This window comes from Gossypium hirsutum, chromosome A08 (assembly GCF_007990345.1).
Source record: "Gossypium hirsutum isolate 1008001.06 chromosome A08, Gossypium_hirsutum_v2.1, whole genome shotgun sequence".
Classification (NCBI taxonomy): domain Eukaryota; kingdom Viridiplantae; phylum Streptophyta; class Magnoliopsida; order Malvales; family Malvaceae; genus Gossypium; species Gossypium hirsutum.
In genome coordinates this window covers 124,230,549-124,249,143 of record NC_053431.1, presented here as the reverse complement: position 1 = coordinate 124,249,143, position 18,595 = coordinate 124,230,549, and the positions used below count along the sequence as shown (strand labels likewise).

At 35.7% G+C, this 18,595-nt stretch overlaps 1 protein-coding gene and 1 non-coding gene across 2 annotated transcripts; one reads left to right on the top strand and one right to left on the bottom strand.

Moving 5' to 3' along the window:
- Window positions 1-3,535: 3,535 nt before the first annotated feature.
- On the bottom strand, window positions 3,536-5,777 carry LOC107940237 (dnAJ-like protein slr0093). The gene is made up of 6 exons (XM_041075173.1): window positions 5,534-5,777; window positions 4,663-4,740; window positions 4,489-4,564; window positions 4,321-4,394; window positions 4,174-4,244; window positions 3,536-3,986 (listed from the first exon to the last, which is right to left on the bottom strand). The coding sequence occupies exons 1-6, from the start codon at window positions 5,561-5,563 to the stop codon at window positions 3,935-3,937; spliced, it is 381 nt and encodes a 126-aa protein (XP_040931107.1). The 5' UTR covers window positions 5,564-5,777; the 3' UTR covers window positions 3,536-3,934.
- A 104-nt stretch (window positions 5,778-5,881) lies between these two features.
- TRNAC-GCA (transfer RNA cysteine (anticodon GCA)) lies at window positions 5,882-5,953 on the top strand. Its single transcript has one exon. It is a non-coding gene; the product is annotated as a tRNA-Cys (tRNA).
- The last annotated feature ends 12,642 nt before the right edge of the window (window positions 5,954-18,595 follow it).

The following is an 18,595-nucleotide window of genomic DNA, read 5'->3' as shown; positions in this document are numbered from 1 at the left end:
TAAAAAAATTTTATCAGTGGACAAATTTTTACGCACAATGTAAATTTAGTTCCTAAAGTTTACTTATTTTATTACTTTCAAATTTTAATATATTTTTTTGTATAAATAAACTGATAAAACTTTTAAATTATACTCATGTGATAAGCTCGTGTGATAGTTTATATGTATCATATTGCTTATGTAGATAAATTTTTTTTAAATTTATTGATTTTCAAATAATTAATAATAATTTTTTTTGAATTTTTATAAGTTATATGTGAATTTTGATATAATATCATTTAATTTTGATGATTTAGACAATTTTTTTTATTCAAGAATAAATTGATTAAGGTTTTGAAAATTAAATGCGGAAATAATCTAAAAAATAAAATAAAATGACAAAAAAGGCAAATGGTGTGTGTTTTTTCATTATGTTTTTTTATAGAAGAAAAAAAAAGGAAATTTCGTTTTAAAATGTATTTTTGCAAAAAATAATTATTTTAGCATTAAATATTTATTTTCGCAAGTGGATGATATGCTTCCACGTAAAATTCCAATATTTGGAAGATGCCTAAACCAAAAAGGATAAGAAAACAAGTGTGTGGCTGATATTAGGGATGAATAAAAAAATTCGAAATTCAAATCGAATTGATTTATTTAGATAGTTTATTAAAATATTTTAATTATTTAAAATTGAAAATTAAATTATAATTTTATTTAATTTATAGTTAATTTTAATTTTTTATAATAATAGAAATAAATTTTCTGTATTTAAAATAATGCAAGTAATATAAATTTTATTGGTTATTTTTTATTCACTTGAAATTATTATTTTTCCAAAATATTTTAAATTATTAAGTAAATTAATTACGAATTTCTAGCATAAATCACAAGCGACATGCATCAAATGAAAAAAAACCAAATTATAATAAAAAATCCAAAACGGAAAAAGACGAATGATACGATGAAAAGACGTATGAAATAAGCAAACCTTTAAATCATAAACAAACAAAATTACTACCAAACAAGAGATTGAATTTCTTGGGATTATAAACTACGAAATCTCTTGTGCACTTAAACTTCTCTCTACTTTCAATATATTTACGAAAGAATAATTTAAATTTATAAATAATTCATTTTTACTGTAAAAACAATAATTTAATTAACTTTAAATTTATAAATAATTTTTAATGATTTTAATTGAATTCAAGACCAGCCAATCTAAAAATATAAAAATCCTTATGTGCAGCACATGAAAATATCTAATTATATAATATCAATTTCAATTAAAATATTTATTTATGCTATAAATAAAATGCTTAATTAAACTAAAAAATAATTAAATTAATTAAAAAAAATTTATTGCTTAAGTTTTTCTATATTATTCGCGTTTCTTTCACATGTCAAACTGTGGTGTCGCATTAATTTTTTATTTACAAAATGTAAATAATTACTTTTTGTTAATACATGTGAGAGATCGTATGTCTACTTTATTTTTATTAAAATATTTATTTATTTTTCAATATCTTTTTATATTATTTATAAAATCTTTTAAAGTGTCACTTTACTTAAAAGAAATTAATTTACTGTTTCTTTATGTTAAAATATGCCCGTAATTTTTATACTTTTCAAAAATTAGAGACTTAATTTCTATTCTTGTATTTCTAATAATTTAATCATTTTACTTTTTAAATATCAAAATTCATGTTAAACTATTAATACTGTTTTTTTTTTGTTAATTTTAGGTCAATTTCAAAATGTCACAACAAATTTAACAAAAAAACAATTAATGATGTTAACAGTTAGACTTAAAATTTGAAATCTAAAAAATAGAGGGATTAAATTCTTAAAAGTACAAGCATGGGGACTATAGGCACATATTAACTAATAAATTATATTATTTGAAGGTACTTTAATTTTTTTATTTTTAAAAATATAATAAAAATATGTGTATGATTAGATTTGAACGCATGCAAATTAGGTCAATAAAACTATAAATTTACCACTTAACAAGATTTTATTTTAGTACTTTTGTACATTTTAATTTTATTATGTACACTTTCTTACCTCTATCAATTGTATATCTTCTATGTTATATATAAAGTTCTTTATCAAGTTGATGTCACTCATCAACCAAGTCTCGACTCAATTAGAGAAATTATTTTGATGTCCCTTCACATTTAAAAAATAAATTATATTATTTGATAACACTTTGATCTTTTTATTTAAAAAATAATAAAAATATACATATGATAGGATTTGAACCTATGTCAATTGGGTTAGTAAAACCTTAAAATTGCCACTCAACCAAAGTTTTATCAATAATGTTGCTGATTGAGATGGTGTCACAAATTAACTTAGACACCATCATAGTAATCTTACTTTGATGTATTCATGTGTTTAAATTTTATTTTATTCACAGTTTAATTTAATTTTTATTATTTTAATAACGTACATATTTCATGTTTACTATTAACTGGTTTCAAATCATACATTACATTATTTATTGTATGTCATTTTTAAACACAAAGCTGTAATCAAAATATATGATTTCCACATCTGTATGTGTATGATAGAGTTTCTAGTTATTATTTAAGTTCCCGATTGAGTTAGTGTCACAAGTCAACCGAGTACTTACTCGGTTAGGAAAACTATGAAAATATCGTTCTGTAATTAAATTATGTCTTATTATTTGTGGGTACTTCAAATATTTTTATTTTAACAAAAACTAATATGCATATGGTGATATTTGATTCCACACCAATTAGATTAGTAAAATCTTAAATTTATCACTCAACCAAAGCTTTAGCTTGTTATTTTTCAAGAATTTAATCCTTCTACTTTTTTAATTTAAAATTCTACTTGCAAATCATATATAATCACATAACATTTTAGTTCAAATATAACTATTTGAACTAATTAATTACATTAAAAATATTAAACAAATTAATAACATTTAAAAATATAAAGACTAAATTATGTTAGAAACTATTATAAAGATTAAATATTAATTTTAAGCATATTAGAAGGGCCAAAACCAAAAATTAACCACTTTTATAAAATTGTTTTTTAAAAAAAGCACGATAGTGCGAAGATTCTTTGGACCCACTCTCTACGAAGAGCTCAAGTGATCAAGCGGTAACATATTTGCCCATCGTTGCCCTTCAAAGTGCTAGAGTTCAAATCCTACCAAACGAGAGTGCTCACATTCTCTTGGTAGGTGGTTCAGCGCCATGCACGACCTGGCCTGATCCTCGCTATGTTAAACTTGTCACCTCAGGCACTCGAGCTCTTTCTAGAATCGAGAGACATTCCTAACTAGAGATAATATTGACTAGTTGAGGGGTCCGTCAACTCTTGATGGATGACACTTTCAAGACTTTTACAAAAAAGGTTCGAATAATTGAACTAAAACCAAATTGAATTCAATAAAAACCCAACCTTATGTGATAATTATATATATACCCTAAGGCCAACAGTATTTTGTAAAATCATCAAGATATTGTCACTTGAAGAAACAAACAACAAGAAATCAAGCTGCACCGGAAAACAAGTCTTTATCTCTCCACAAATTTAGATAAGCTAAGATTGCAGCATCAGCAATGCCATGGCAATATCTAAATTACATATATATACACACATATATTCAGTTATTCTATTGAACTCATACAATCTAAAGCCAAGCCTCATTGAAACACATCTCGTATCAGCACGAAAAAAGTTTCTTTTACCCAATGTTCGTCTACCCGGAGATATAATAATACAAATAAGATAACTTACAGATTCAGGTTCAATGAGTATGAAATGATCAATACCGATAAAATTACGGCTTTTCGATTCATATAGTGGCCCTGCCGATCATATGGCATCGACATGTTGAGTAAACAGATACATCCTGAGCCACTAAGAAAATAAACAGAAGGCAATCCTTGTAAACCTCAGTGAATGATAATAACTAACCTTTTTCATCATCTGCATATTCATTTGTTTCTCTTAGTTGTTGTGTCCTGCATTAACATATAAGGTATGTTAATACCATGACCGATTGTAATATAAAGTCGGTAAAACTACTATCGGCTTTTCGTTTAGGAACGAGTAATGTATCATCACCCAATGTGCCAATAAATAGTTTTTGAACCCAAGAATGAATCGAGCTAAGTTTTCCAGATTTGCAAACAGAGAAAAGGGAATTACCATATTGATGTATGAGGGATTCCGAGCCTGTTGCAAGTAAGAATCATCCCTTTAAATCTGGCAAGATATTCCTGCATCACAATTGCAGAGTTCCTATAACATAACAATTCTAGACCAAAATATCATACGGTTAACATGAATTCTTACTCGTAAGGTATACTTATCGATCTCGTATATTCCAGTAATATCATACTCGAACCGTTTATCAGGGTCGATTAACACTGCAATAGAGTATGATGATAAAGAGAAGACTGTAAGGAAATCATATGGCAAAGAGAATGCAAAGATCATGTTCCATATGAGCAGAAGAAATACCGTTGTAAGCTTCCTTTATCTCTTGGAACTTTGCGGTGACGGAGCTGTCACCCTTGTGCTTATCAGGGTGCCACTTCTGTAGCAACATCATAAGACCTTCTGTGGTTAACTTGATCGTATTTCAATAAAAGAAAGAGTTCGAAGGAAAACCAGAGCGAGAGAGAGACCACTAACAAGTGCAAGCTTTCGGTAATTTAACCTGATCTTCTCATCAGTTGCATCATACTCAACTTCCAATATTTTGTAGTAATCCTTGAATCCAAATTACAACTATGTATCAGATACATGCTGAGGTAAGTATATACAGTGAAGATACGAATCGAAATTACAACATCATATAACTATTTAAGATCGGAAATTGCTTCAACTCTTCGTTTGGCTTTAAGTACGGTGTCGCAATATACCCATGTTTGATACTCGCACTCGAGTCTGAATAACATAGCAAGGAATCATACAATAGTATACTGCATAACAAAGCAACCTACAGATTCCATTGCTAAAACTACTCACTTAGTAACATTATAATTTTAACAATGTCTTTAAATACTGGAATTATGAAATCCAAAAACCCAAAACATACCATGAAATACTGGAATTTCTTACTTGTTAGCATTTCTATGAGAAAGTGAATCTCAACCATCATAATCAAATAACCAATAAAAAAAAAGGGTTTTCTAATTTCTTAGAGAAAAAAATGGCAACTTAGACAATTGTTTAGAAAAGAAATTGAAAAATAATAATTTTCCAGCAAGAAACTAAGCCCAAATCATTTTTTGCCTTTTAAATCTTCAGTTCTTCCATTTTGTAAATCCCTTGAGCTTTTAAACTTTGTTTTTAACAATTCCAATGGCCACAACAAACAGTTCCATAAGTAAACTTCTAACTTGTAATTTGTAAAATACCAGTAATTTCTAGCAAAGTCAATTAAAACCATAACAAAAAATAAAATAAAACTCAAATAAGTAGCAAAGGAAAATAAAGTAAAGCAGAGTTCTTCCCAACTATTTTTTTTAAGAAGAAAAAGGCAGAAGGAAATAAAGAATACCTTAGGAGTGGAATTATGATTGCCTTCCATCTGCGAATGTAATAAAGTTGGTAAGCTGAAGTTTGTTCTTCACATGCTTCATTTCATACAGATACCCACTATGTTAAAAACAAAAAAAAAAAATCAACAAATTTTTGGAGGAAAACAATAATTTGGGGATTTTTTTTATGAAAGGAGAGACTATTTCGATGCCACAAAATGTTGAATGCAGATTTGTTGTTGGGTCTTATCTAATAAATATTATCATTTTCCGGAAATAGAAAATATTTTTCACGAAGGAATTGCTTAAATTGATGGAAATCAAAATTTTCATGGTAATTAAGATTTCGTATTGATTTGCCGCCAGTTGGGTCCATAGCTCAGTGGTAGAGCATTTGACTGCAGATCAAGAGGTCACCGGTTCGTACCCGGTTGGGCCCTTACCATTTTATAATTTTATTTGATTTGGGTTTCTTTTGTTAGGCCTTTCGTGGTTGGGCTCTTATCATTTTTTTAATTTTATTGATTAGGCCTTTTTTTTTTAGCCGCTTTTATATAAAAGTAAAAGATTTTTTTATATATTTCAAAAAATATTATGCTTAGGAATAAATAAATTTGTCTTTCTTTTATTTCCTTTATTATATAGAAAGGATTGTCATATATATTTTTATATAATTAGATTGTCCACTGTTATTTACTTTGGTCTAATTTAGATTTAGTACTAGTTTAGGACACATCTCTTTAACATAATCATATCTTTCACAAGAAAAACAGATTATCAGCAAAAATTCATAGTTAACTCGTTAGATTATTCCATTAATTAAAACCTGAGAAATAAGCGACTTTTGAAATTAACGTAGACAACCAGTTAAGACCAAACAATTTTAGACAAAGCCGCTCGTAGTTATGACCATAATAAACGATTTTGATGTATAGTGGTAGCATAGTGAAGGTGTAGCATTATCAAGCTGTCAAACAATTGGGAACCCTTAAGTCTATGTTGAGAAGAGCGGGTTCGCAAACTAACCAATTATACTACTTGAATCCATCAAATTGCCTATAACCATGGGTGATGGAAAACAAACACTGATAGTAAAAGCTAAATTCTTGGTAGTTGATGATGTTATATATCGTAAAATTTCAATATAAATTTAAAATTGTAAATTAAAATTTATCATGTCAGATAATCAAGAATAAAAATTAAATGTGAAAGTGGATCTGAATCCATCAATATCTTGAAACCTTCGAATATCATTATTTTGATCTTTCAAATTAACATACAAGTATTTTAGAGAAGATGACTCTCTCTATTCTGAATATGCAATATCAAAAAAATTACGTATTAATAATTTGAGAACATAATTTTAATATACAGCTTTTGCATATTAATTTAAATTTCTAACTAGCTCATGGTCAATTAAAATTTAATTACTAGAATATTTATACATGTTTAGCCCATGCTTTATTGAATAATCGAAGTCCAATAAATCTTGATCAAATTTGACTACTTTTAATTTGATTTAACATTTTATAATAAGTGTTGACACCATTTTTGGATGAAAACGGGGTCGACTTGGATTTAAAAAAAACGAAAACGGGAGTCGCCACCAATCCTTTTTTGACGAGGTGTGATCGGGTCACCTCAAAAAGTGGTTGTTTTTTAATAAATGATCTAATTTTATAAAAACAACCATTTTGGTCTACGAAATTCAGAAAAAAATGAGTTCGGGAGCCGGTTACGCACGAGGAAGGATTAGCACCCTCGATACGCCCAAAATTGGTACCTAGTTGATTAATTAGTGTTTTAGTGTCGAAAATTGAAAATTTGAAGAGTTTTAAAAGATGCGATCCTTAAAAGAAAATCTGATATCGTGAATTGAAACATAAGATTCTCTTGCTCCGAAGGAATATCACATCCAGCACGTTAGGACACGATACTCTAAACCATCGAAACCAAGATCACCTTATAGTTTAATGAAACCATACTTTGAAGCTTTAAGAGGATATTTGGCTATTTAGTCAAACGAGAAATCGAAACCCAGCACGTTAGGGCACGTTTCCTCGAGTTTCCAAACGCTAAATATTGCCTCCATCGAAAATGTTTTCCCCCTTTTTTTGAAATATGGCATTTATATGCATAATAGAATTATAAATATGATATTGGGCACAAAATAATATGCGTAAAGAATGAAATAAATAAGTAAATAATCAATCATCGATATACAAGTAAATAAAAAAACTAAAACATTTTAAAGAATAAACATATGAATAAATAAATAAATGAACATTGAAATTAACAAATAATAACGAAAAGATTGATCCAAACTATAAAATATATATAAAATATTCATACGCCTATAAGGAAAACATTTCTATATATGTATAATAAAAAAATATGAAAACATATATATGTATAAGTATGATTTAAAGCAATTAAATGTAAAAGCTTGTATAGGTATATACATATATGTATGTATGCGTGTATAAAAAGGATAAAAGAAGATATATTAGTATATATGTATTCGTAAGAGAAATATATACGGGTCTATATGTATATATATATAAATTATAAAGTATAAAACATACATATAAATGGGTACAAGTATATAAATTAAAAAAGTGTATATAATAAAAATAGTAATAAAAGATAACAAATATAATAATAATAGTTAGTTTAATAATAAGAGTCTTAAAAAAATTAAATTAACCAATAAACAAAATATAGGATGAAATCGAGAGCAAAATGAAATTACAGGGTAAAACTACAATAAAACAAACAAGAAAGACCAAAATGGAAATGCGCGCAAATATCAGGGACCGATAGAGTAATAAAACCCTTATAGGGACACGTGTATGTTGCTCGGTGCGCCAAAGGGTTGGGGACAAAATCGAAAGACAGGCGAAAGTTCAGGGCCGAATTAAAAAGACAATAATATTGAACAAAAGGAATTAATTTAAAATCGAATAAATACAGAAGGACCAAAGTTGCAAATAGCCCCTCAGGTATGGAAACACGCGGACCTTCCTCGGGTCGGGTCGGGTCGACCTGATCCATGCCAAAACGACGTCGTTTTATTTGTTTAAACTGGGGGTCCAAAACGGTGCGTTTTGACCCCCTATAAAAGTCAAAAAAATTTCAAAAAAATCATTTGTAAAGCTGAGGGAGAAAAAAAAGAAAAGGGAGAGAGGAGAGGGGAGAGGGGAGCCCGGAGCGATTTCCGGCGAAGGGGGAGGGGTCACCGGACGGCCGCCGGAGGCTCGCCGGCGCCGGCGCCGGCCACCGCACGCGGTGGCCGGAAAGGTAAAATTTTTTATTTTTTTTGCTATTTCCTTTTTATAAACCTATGCTATGTAAAAAAATATCTAATAGATGAGTTTTTGGAATAAAAAAGGACCTTAGATCTCTGCCTTTTCTGTTTTTGGTCTTTCTTACTTCGATCTGCTTTTATTACTTGTATTCTTAAGTAATACTACAATTGAAAAATGAAAGGAAAAACTCCCGAAGAGAGAAAAAGAGAAAAAAAGGTCCCTCTGTTGTTCTTGATTTTGGCTTTTTAAAGCCGATTCATTTCTCTTGTTTTTCGTTTCTGTTTTGTTTATTCTTTGCCCCCATTCCTCGCATGCTGCTTTTGCTGTTGTCTCTGTCTCTGTTGCAGGTCGTGGGCGCGGTGGACGAGGGGGGTAAGGGGCCACCATAGTGGAGCAGGGTATGGGCAACGGCGCCAGAAACCTTAGGGTTTCTGGCTTTCCAAAAAAATTTGGAGACTTGGGCTTATCGGGCTAGGCTATTTCGGGCTGGTGTTGGTTTGCTGGTATGGGCCCGGGCAAAATGGGCTTGTACAGCTGCCCCTCTTTGCTCATTGTCGTGTAACGGGAATGGAGCAAAGACATAATGCAAGGCCAATTTTGCCTGGTCTTGCTGGGTCTTGACTTCATTGGTGTTCTTCTGGTTCAGATAATCTTCTTCCAATCCACTGCATCTTGTAGCTTTAGATTCAATCTACTACATTTTCTGACATATGCCTTGTAGCTTCGATCTACTCCAATGTAACTTCATAAAGATAAGATCTAAGCTTCAATCTGCTCTGTTACGACTCTATGGGGATGAGATTTGTGTTTTTAGTCTGCTCCCCTACTGCTTAGGGAGATAAGACTTGTGCTCTTCACTCTATTCCACTGTTGAATGCAGGGAGATAGAGTTATTGGCTTCAATGTACTCCACTGTAGTCAGGGAGGTAAAATCCGCCATTGTCGATCTGCTTTCTTCGATCTACTTCACCACCAGTATGGGAAGACAAGATCTGCATCGTCAATCCACTTCCTACCAATATAGGAAGACCGGATCTGCTACCTTTGATCTACTTCACGCCAATACATGAAGACAAGATCTGCTTTCTGCAATCTACTTCGCCACCAATATGGGAAGACAATATCTACTTTCTTCGATCTACTTCGCCACCAATATGGGAAGACAAGATCTGCATCTTCGATCCACTTTCTACCAATATAGGAAGATAGGACCTGCTATCTTCGATCTACTTCACGCCAATACATGAAGACAAGATCTGTTTTCTGCGATCTACTTCGCCACCAGTATGGGAAGACAAGATCTGCATCCTCGATCCACTTTCTACCAATATAGGAAGATAGGACCTGCTATCTTCGATCTACTTCACGCCAATACATGAAGACAAGATCTGTTTTCTGCGATCTACTTCGCCACCAGTATGGGAAGACAAGATCTGCGTCGTCGATCTACTTCCTACCAATATAGGAAGATAAGATCTGCTACCTTCGATCTACTTCACGCCAATACATGAAGACAAGATCTGCTTTAATGACTTCAATCTATCCCACTGTAACTTCAGGGGTATAGGATTTGTTTCTTTGATCTGTTCTCTGGGGAACATGACCTGCAAAATCCATTTCATGGACCTATTTATGCCTAGTGTTTAGGATGACATGATCAGAATGAATCAAATGCTCCTAACTAGATGTGTATGTATTATATTTGTAGAATGTCATGAGAATGATCCATTTTTAATGCTTAGGTTGTCATTCCTCATTGTTCATCAAGGTTCTATCATTGATGTCTTCTTGTTCAGCCAGTTTGACAGAAAACCCAAAGAAATAGACGCTATTTAGACTATCATTTCTCAAATGTTTCCAACCTTTAGGTTTGGTTAGTTCTAAACAATAGTCCTGTTTCAGGTCCTTGTATTATTTAGAAACTTTCAGAGTAATACGCAGAACTCCTTCTGCATGTGTATCGTCAATCCATTAATCGTTATTTCAAGGAAAAATGCTTGAAAGATTATCAAAATGGACAAAATAAAATTTTGCTGAGAGCAAAGCTCGAAATGAATAAATCAATCAAGATAGCAAACTTTGCTGAGATATGATGAAAAAGATTATCACAATGAATAAGATGGAATTTTATTGGGAGCAGAGCTCTAAATGAACAAATAGCAAATTTTGCTAAGATAAGATAAAAAAAGGTGCTCCAGATATCGCAGCATGAGCTCCTCTGCACAAACTCTGTGTTTAGAAATCCTAAAAGACTTTGTTGATGCCCCAAGATGTAGCATCTCTCCTTCTTGTTAATTCGGAGAAGACAAAACTACTCTATGCCTCAACTTTGATCGAAAATTCGAATTGCCCATTCCTGGGTTTTCAATTCAAAGCCCCTTTGGTCTCAAGGTGCCCTTTGCGGGTTTTCGCCTTGGCCTCTCCCCCTTTTTTTTTTTTTTTTTTTTTTAGGCAAAGTACCTCTTCACTGAATCCGAATTCACAGGATTGGGCAAGCTTTTGCCATCCATCCCAGTTAAAATTAATGCCCCTCCTGAAAAGGCCTTTTTTACTACATAAGGTCCCTCCCAGTTTGGCATCCACTTTCCTCTGAAGTCCTTTTGTATGGGAAGGATCTTCTTCAGTACCAAGTCCCCTTCATGGAAGTTTCTATGACGAACTTTCTTATTGTAAGCTCGCATCATTCGTTTCTGGTACATTTGACCATGACAGATAGCTCTTAACCTCCTTTCCTCAATCAAGTTCAGCTGATCATATCGGGCTTGGACCCATTCTGCTTCATCTAACTTTAGTTCTGAAAAAACTCGGAGAGAGGGAATTTCAACCTCAATTGGTAGCACTGCCTCCATCCCATAAACCAAAGAGAATGGTGTTGCCCCGGTAGAAGTCCTGACGGATGTTCGATAAGCATAGAGGGCGAATGGCAACTTCTCGTGCCAATCTCTATAGGTCTCAGTCATTTTCCCCACAATCTTTTTGATATTTTTATTGGCTGCCTCCACCGCACCATTCATCTTTGGACGATATGGCGATGAGTTGTGGTGCTTGATCTTGAATTGATTACAAACCTCTGCTATCGTGCTATTATTCAAATTTAATGCGTTGTCTGATATGATCCTTTCAGGCATTCCATACCGACATATGATTTCCTTCTTTAAAAACTTGCTGACAGCTGTCTTTGTGACGTTGGCGTAAGAAGTAGCCTCTACCCACTTAGTAAAGTAGTCAATCACTACAAAAATGAAACGATGTCCGTTTGAAGCCTTTGGCAATATCGGCCCAATGACGTCCATGCCCCACATGGAGAAAGGCCATGGGGAAGTCATGACGTGAAGAGGTGATGGAGGCACATGAATTTTGTCTCCGTAAATCTGGCATTTATGGCACTTCTTAGCATACTTGATGCAGTCTCCTTCCATGGTAGACCAATAATATCCAAATCTCATGATCTGTCTGGCCATTGTGAAACCGTTAGCGTGTGTTCCACAAATACCATCATGGACTTCTTCCAAGATCTGCTTGGCCTCCACAGCGTCTACACATCTTAACAGCACCTGATCTTTTCCTCTTTTGTACAGGATTTCCCCATCTAAGACGTAACCACTGGCCAGCCTCCTCAACATTCTTTTGTCATTCTCAGTTGCTTGGTTTGGGTATTCACAATTTTTCACGTATCGCAATATGTCCTGATACCAAGGGTTGTCGTCCTTTTCTTCTTCCTCGTCAATATTACAACAGTGGGCTGGAGCATCATAAATGCTCATTTGGATAGGCTTCACATCCTCTGGTCTATTTACTTTGATCATGGAAGCCAATGTAGCTAAAGCATCGGCCATCTGATTCTCGTCTCGTGGGAGATAACAAAAAGTGATGTCGTCAAACTCCTCAATCAATTCTAGGACCATCCTTCGGTAACTAATCAACTTAGGGTCTCTTGTTTCCCATTCGCCTTTGAGCTGATAAATTACCAATGCTGAATCCCCATATACCTCAAGTACCTTGATTTTGCGTTCCATAGCCGCGCGGATTCCCATGATACATGCTTCATATTCCGCCATGTTATTTGTGCAATCAAAATCTAGTTTACTGGTGAAAGGATAATGATCACCGTTTGGAGATACCAAGACTGCCCCAATCCCGTTGCCCATGGCATTTGAGGCTCCGTCAAAATTTAATTTCCAAGTATTGCCTTCTTGTGTGCCCGTTTCAGTAGTTGCCACATACATCAGATCCTCATTTGGGAAGTCAAAGTTCAAAGGCTCATAATCGTCCAGGGCTCTACTTGCTAGGAAATCTGCTATCGCGCTCCCTTTTACAGCCTTTTGATTCACATAGGTTATGTCGAATTCAGATAGTAGAATTTGCCATCGGGCCATCCTTCCGTTTAGAGCAGTTGACTCCATCATGTATTTTAGAGGGTCTAACTTTGAGATTAACCAAGTCGTATGGTACAACATGTATTGTCTCAATCTCCGAGTAGTCCAAACCAATGCGCAACATAATTTTTCAATTGGCGAATATCTCGTTTCGCATTCAGTGAACTTCTTACTGAGATAATAGATCGCTCTTTCTTTTCGTCCTGACTCATCATGTTGGCCGAGCACGCACCCCATGGAATTCTCAAATACTGCCAAGTATAGTATTAGTGGTTTGTCAGGGCAAGGTGGCATCAGTACTGGGGCGTTGGACAAGTAATGTTTAACTCTTTCGAAAGTTTCCTGGCACTCCTCATCCCATACACCTGGATTGTGTTTCCTAAGAAGGCGGAATATGGGGTCACATTTCTCAGTTAATTGTGAAATGAATCGAGCGATGTAATTCAGTCTTCCTAGGAAACCCCGAACTTCTTTTTGAGTACTTGGCGGAGGTAATTCTTGTATGGCCTTAACTTTGTCTGGGTCAATTTCGATTCCCTTTTCGCTGACTAAGAATCCTAGCAGTTTTCCTGATCTAGCCCCGAAAGTACACTTGGCTGGGTTAAGTTTTAGCTGGAACTTCCTTAACCTCAGAAACAGTTTTCTCAGAACTTGCACGTGTTCCCTTTCTGTTCTGGATTTTGCGATCATGTCATCAACATAAACTTCTATCTCTTTATGCATCATATCATGGAATAATGCTACCATGGCTCTCTGATACGTTGCTCCCGCATTTTTCAATCCAAAAGGCATCACTTTATAACAAAACGTCCCCCACATCGTTATGAATGTGGTCTTCTCCCTGTCTTCAGAAAGCATCTTAATTTGGTTGTACCCGGAGAAACCATCCATGAAAGAGAACAGTGAGTATCCGGCCGTGTTGTCTACCAAGGTATCGATATGAGGCAGTGGGAAATTATCTTTTGGGCTGGCTTTGTTCAAGTCTCTGTAGTCCACACACATTCGCACCTTCCCATCTTTCTTAGGAACAGGGACTATATTGGCTACCCATTCTGAGTACTTGACCACCTGTAAGAAACCAGCATCAAATTGCTTCTTGACTTCTTCCTTTATTTTTAGCAAGACATCAGGCCTCATCCTTCGAAGCTTTTGTTGGACTGGTTTGCATTCCTCCTTTATAGGCAATCGGTGCACCACGATATCAGTACTTAAACCTGGCATATCTTGGTAGGACCATGCGAAGACATCTTTAAACTCTTGAAGCAACTCAACAAGGTCTCGCCTTGTTTCCTTGGCAATGCAAGCGCCAACTTTTACCTCTCTGCCCTCTTCTAAGATCACGACTTCTACTGATTCCTTATAGGGTAGAATTTGTTTTTCCTCTTCTTCCATCATTCTTAACAAATCCGGAGATAAAACGCTGTCTTGGTCACCTTCAAAATCTTGAGGATTATCTATACTCATGTCTTGCTCAAATAGAGACTCTGAATTAGTAACAGAGTCGCTCATCTCGTTGATATCTGAAGACCTGTTATTGGAACAAATGGAGGCCCAAATAAAAGAATCTAAGAATACTTGTATGCATACTATGATTATAAAGGGAATGAAAAGAATGAAAGAATATTTGCTCAAGATGAAACTGAATGATAAGTTTTCACTGAAATTAGATTTTGGACATGTGCCTTTTACAAAAGATTCTTATCGCCCCCAGGCTTAGGGCGACAAGTGTTCTGAATATTACTCTGAATTAGTTCTAAATGTTACAGGGATCTCTTCTGCAGTCCAGTTATTCAAAACACTTCCAGGTTCGTAAGGACGAATGCCCGATAAATTCCTTTCCACCCTTTCTTCCGCGGATATGGCATTAATGTCCAACCTCTCAATCCTTCCCTCTGTAACCTCATCCTTCTCTTCAGGGTAGACAATTCCCCTTGAAACAAAAGTCTTAGATATATGGGGAAAGGTCATCGGTCCCCACTTGACTTCTATCCCGCCCAAATGTGCTCTTCTCTTTTCCTGCTTTTTCTCCATCTCTTTCCTCCTTTCCCTCGCATTAGGCTTATATCCCAAACCATAACGGTCCTGTTTGTTAATTAGGATCGGTACTCCGACCCTTCCCTGGAGGTATTTTCCCAATCCTCTTCCAGGCAATGCTCCCTTTCCCATCGTTAGCTGTAAGCTCATTGACGTAGCTTTGGATATCTTAGGCTCTGGGATTTTGCTCATCTCGATGACAAATGTGGCATTTACGAATTCCAATGATCGGAATGAACTTTCTATCGCTTCACTATCGGCCTCTATGTATGGCATATCATCGGTGACTGATGCAATGATGTCTTCTTCTGCATCTATAGTCACCAATCGACCCTCCATCACCAATTTAACTTTGGTGAAGTGACGATGGTACAGCTCCTGCAGAATGGATCCAAGGCCTCCCCAATAGGCAATTGTAAGATGGTTTAATATCCATTACCAAAAATCCACCTCGTATGTATTCGGACCAATCAATAGAGGTATCTCGATTCTTCCCATCACTTTCCTCTGAGTGCCATCAAATGCTCTCACTATATTTTGGCATGATTTCATGTGAGAACTATCCACAGGTAGCCTGTTTAATGTGGACAGGGGCAGAACATTTAGGGCCGATCCATTGTCAACAAGTACCGCCGGTAGTATACACCCTTTGCAACGGGCAGTGATGTGCAAGGCCTTGGTGGATCCCATACCGCCTGGCGGGATCTCATCATCGTTGAAGAAGATGAAGTTATCGGCATTTATATTGTTAACCAGGCGATCCAATTTGTTCACTGAGATATCTTTAGCGACATAAGTCTCATTTAGCACTTTTACCAACGCATTACGATGTATCTCTGAACTTAGAAGTAACTCGAGCACTGAGATGCGAGCGGGTTGCTTATGCAATTGTTCCACCACGCTATATTCGCTATGCTTCAAGAATTTTAGGAATTCTCTAGCCTCATTTTCAGTCACTGGTGTGTTAGTATGCGGTTCAGTTCCGATCGTCTTCGTTTTATCTTGTTCAACCGCCAAGGTTTTTCCTTTTATAGGCTCCCTTTTTGTATTTCCCAGGTCGTAGCGTTTTCCACTACGCGTATAGAAGCCTGCGTCATTACCCTCTTCTGAAGCATTTATCGGGTTCTCCTCTCCCGTGATCATCACATTGCAGTCGTAATTCCAAGGAACCTTTTTGCTATCCTTGTAAGGAAAGGCTAAGGTTTTTGGATTATGACCCTTGGCGCCAGTTGTATTCCAGATCCTGTACTCGTTGGCCTTGAAATAATCACCACTGGGTGATTTGGGCCTTTCCCATAGACCCCTCCTCCGAGGCATAAACTTCTCCATTTTAAGTCCTTTGATCTCTTCATAAAATTCTAGCTCTTTGTTGTCCATCAGATTTTGCACCAAGGCCCTGAATTCAGTGCAGTTTCGAATGTCATGGTCTTCTTCAGCATGAAACTCGCAGTACGTCTTCGTTCCTTCGGGCCTTTCTTTTGAATCTTGTTTGATGAGACCTCCTTCTATCATTTGTCTCCAGACCCAATTCAATGGGGTTTTTATCTCTGCAATGTCGGTTTTGATTCTCTTTTTCTCACCTTCGATTATTGCGTTTACCCCTTTATCAGCATGGTTGGGTAACGGATTCGCTGCTACGTTGGGTCCTAATGGGTCGTCAAACTTCACAATCCCCATCTTAATGAACCTTTCCACCGCCTTTTTAAACCCAGTACAGTTCTCAATTGAGTGTCCTGGTATCCCTGCATGGTATTCACATTGGGCGTTCGTGTCATACCATTTGGGATATGGAGGTTGCATGGGCTCGAGATAAAATGGAGATACTATGTGTGCATCAAATAACTTCTGATACAGTTCCCCGTATGTTATTGGAATGGGCGTGAACTGAAGTCTCTCTGTGTTAGTCCTTGTATTGGGCCTTGTGTTGGGTTCTTGCCTCGAGGGGGCTTGGTGACTAGTGGTTATCATTCTTGGAGGGCCAACAGTAATCGGTTTTGAATGGCTCTTCTATATGTGCTTACGTTGTTTACTTCGCCCTCCTTTTTCCTTGGGGCTGGTCTTTTGAAGCTTTCTCCCGTGTCGATTTTACCGCTCCTTACCGCGTTCTCAATCATTTCACCGGACATTACCATATCCGAGAAGCTCTTGGTAGCACTCCCCAACATGTGGTTGATAACGGGGCTTTCAAAGTGTTGATAAACAACATGGTGACCTCTTTTTCCAAAAGGGGTGGCTGGACTTGTGTTGCCACTTCTCTCCATCGTTGGGCGTACTGCCTGAAATTCTCGCTAGGCTTTTCTCCATGTTTGTAACGTAATTCGATCGGGTGTTATATCCGTTACATGACTGTATTGCTTCATAAAAGTTTGCGCCAAGTCCTCCATGAACTAACTTTAGCACGACTCAGTGGTTGTACCATTTGGCTGCAGATCCGATCAAACTGTCCTGGAAGCAGTGGATTAACAGCTGATCGTTGTTGACGTATCCTGTCATTCTTCGACAGAACATAGTTATATGAGCTTCAGGACAACTAGTCCCATTATATTTTTCGAATTCCGGCATTTTGAACTTAGGTGGGAGTACTAAATCAGGGACCAAACTCAGATCCTTGGGGTCAACCCGCGATGATAGTCGATGTTCTCCATGACTCTAATTTTTCTCTAACCATCTACATCGGTCCTCCAGCTGTTTTGGCAGGTTCATTCTTGTTTTTCTGTTTCTACCACGTCATCGAGGTCTGGGACCACAGGATTAGTGGGATTATCCCGGATTAGAACCGAGCCCATTGAAAATGCACTGTACGAGACTAGCCAGACATGAGGTCTAATGTAACGTATCTCTGTGGGTACATCTGATGTGCTGGATGTTAGTTGGGGTAAACTGGAGGATAAACGGTCATCGTGATCTCCAGCATCTACGGGGTCTTTTCCTTTGTTATTCCTCCAGCCAATAACTGCTTTAATTGGTTCATCACAGTATTCTGGGATTCTAACATGTCCTGCTGGATTTTTTCCAGTCGTTCATGCATCTGATCTTGCATCTCTCGTTGCAACTGTTCCAATCTTTCCATCCTTTGATCCATTACTTTTGTTTGGCGACGAGTACCGTAGTGATATTTGATTAGATTTTGTAGTTTCCAGGGTAACTGTCATAATTTAATTTTATAGGGTCATTTTATGAAACTACTGCATATGATGTAATGCAAATGTATGAAATGAATGCAAAAGAGGCATTGATTCGAATTCAATTTCATTAGAAACTCAACGAAAGCAAATTTCTTACATAAAAATTACATATACGATGCCTATACCAAGGCCTAACCTTCCTAGACCAAGCTAATCTCGTCGCTGATTCTGACTCATAT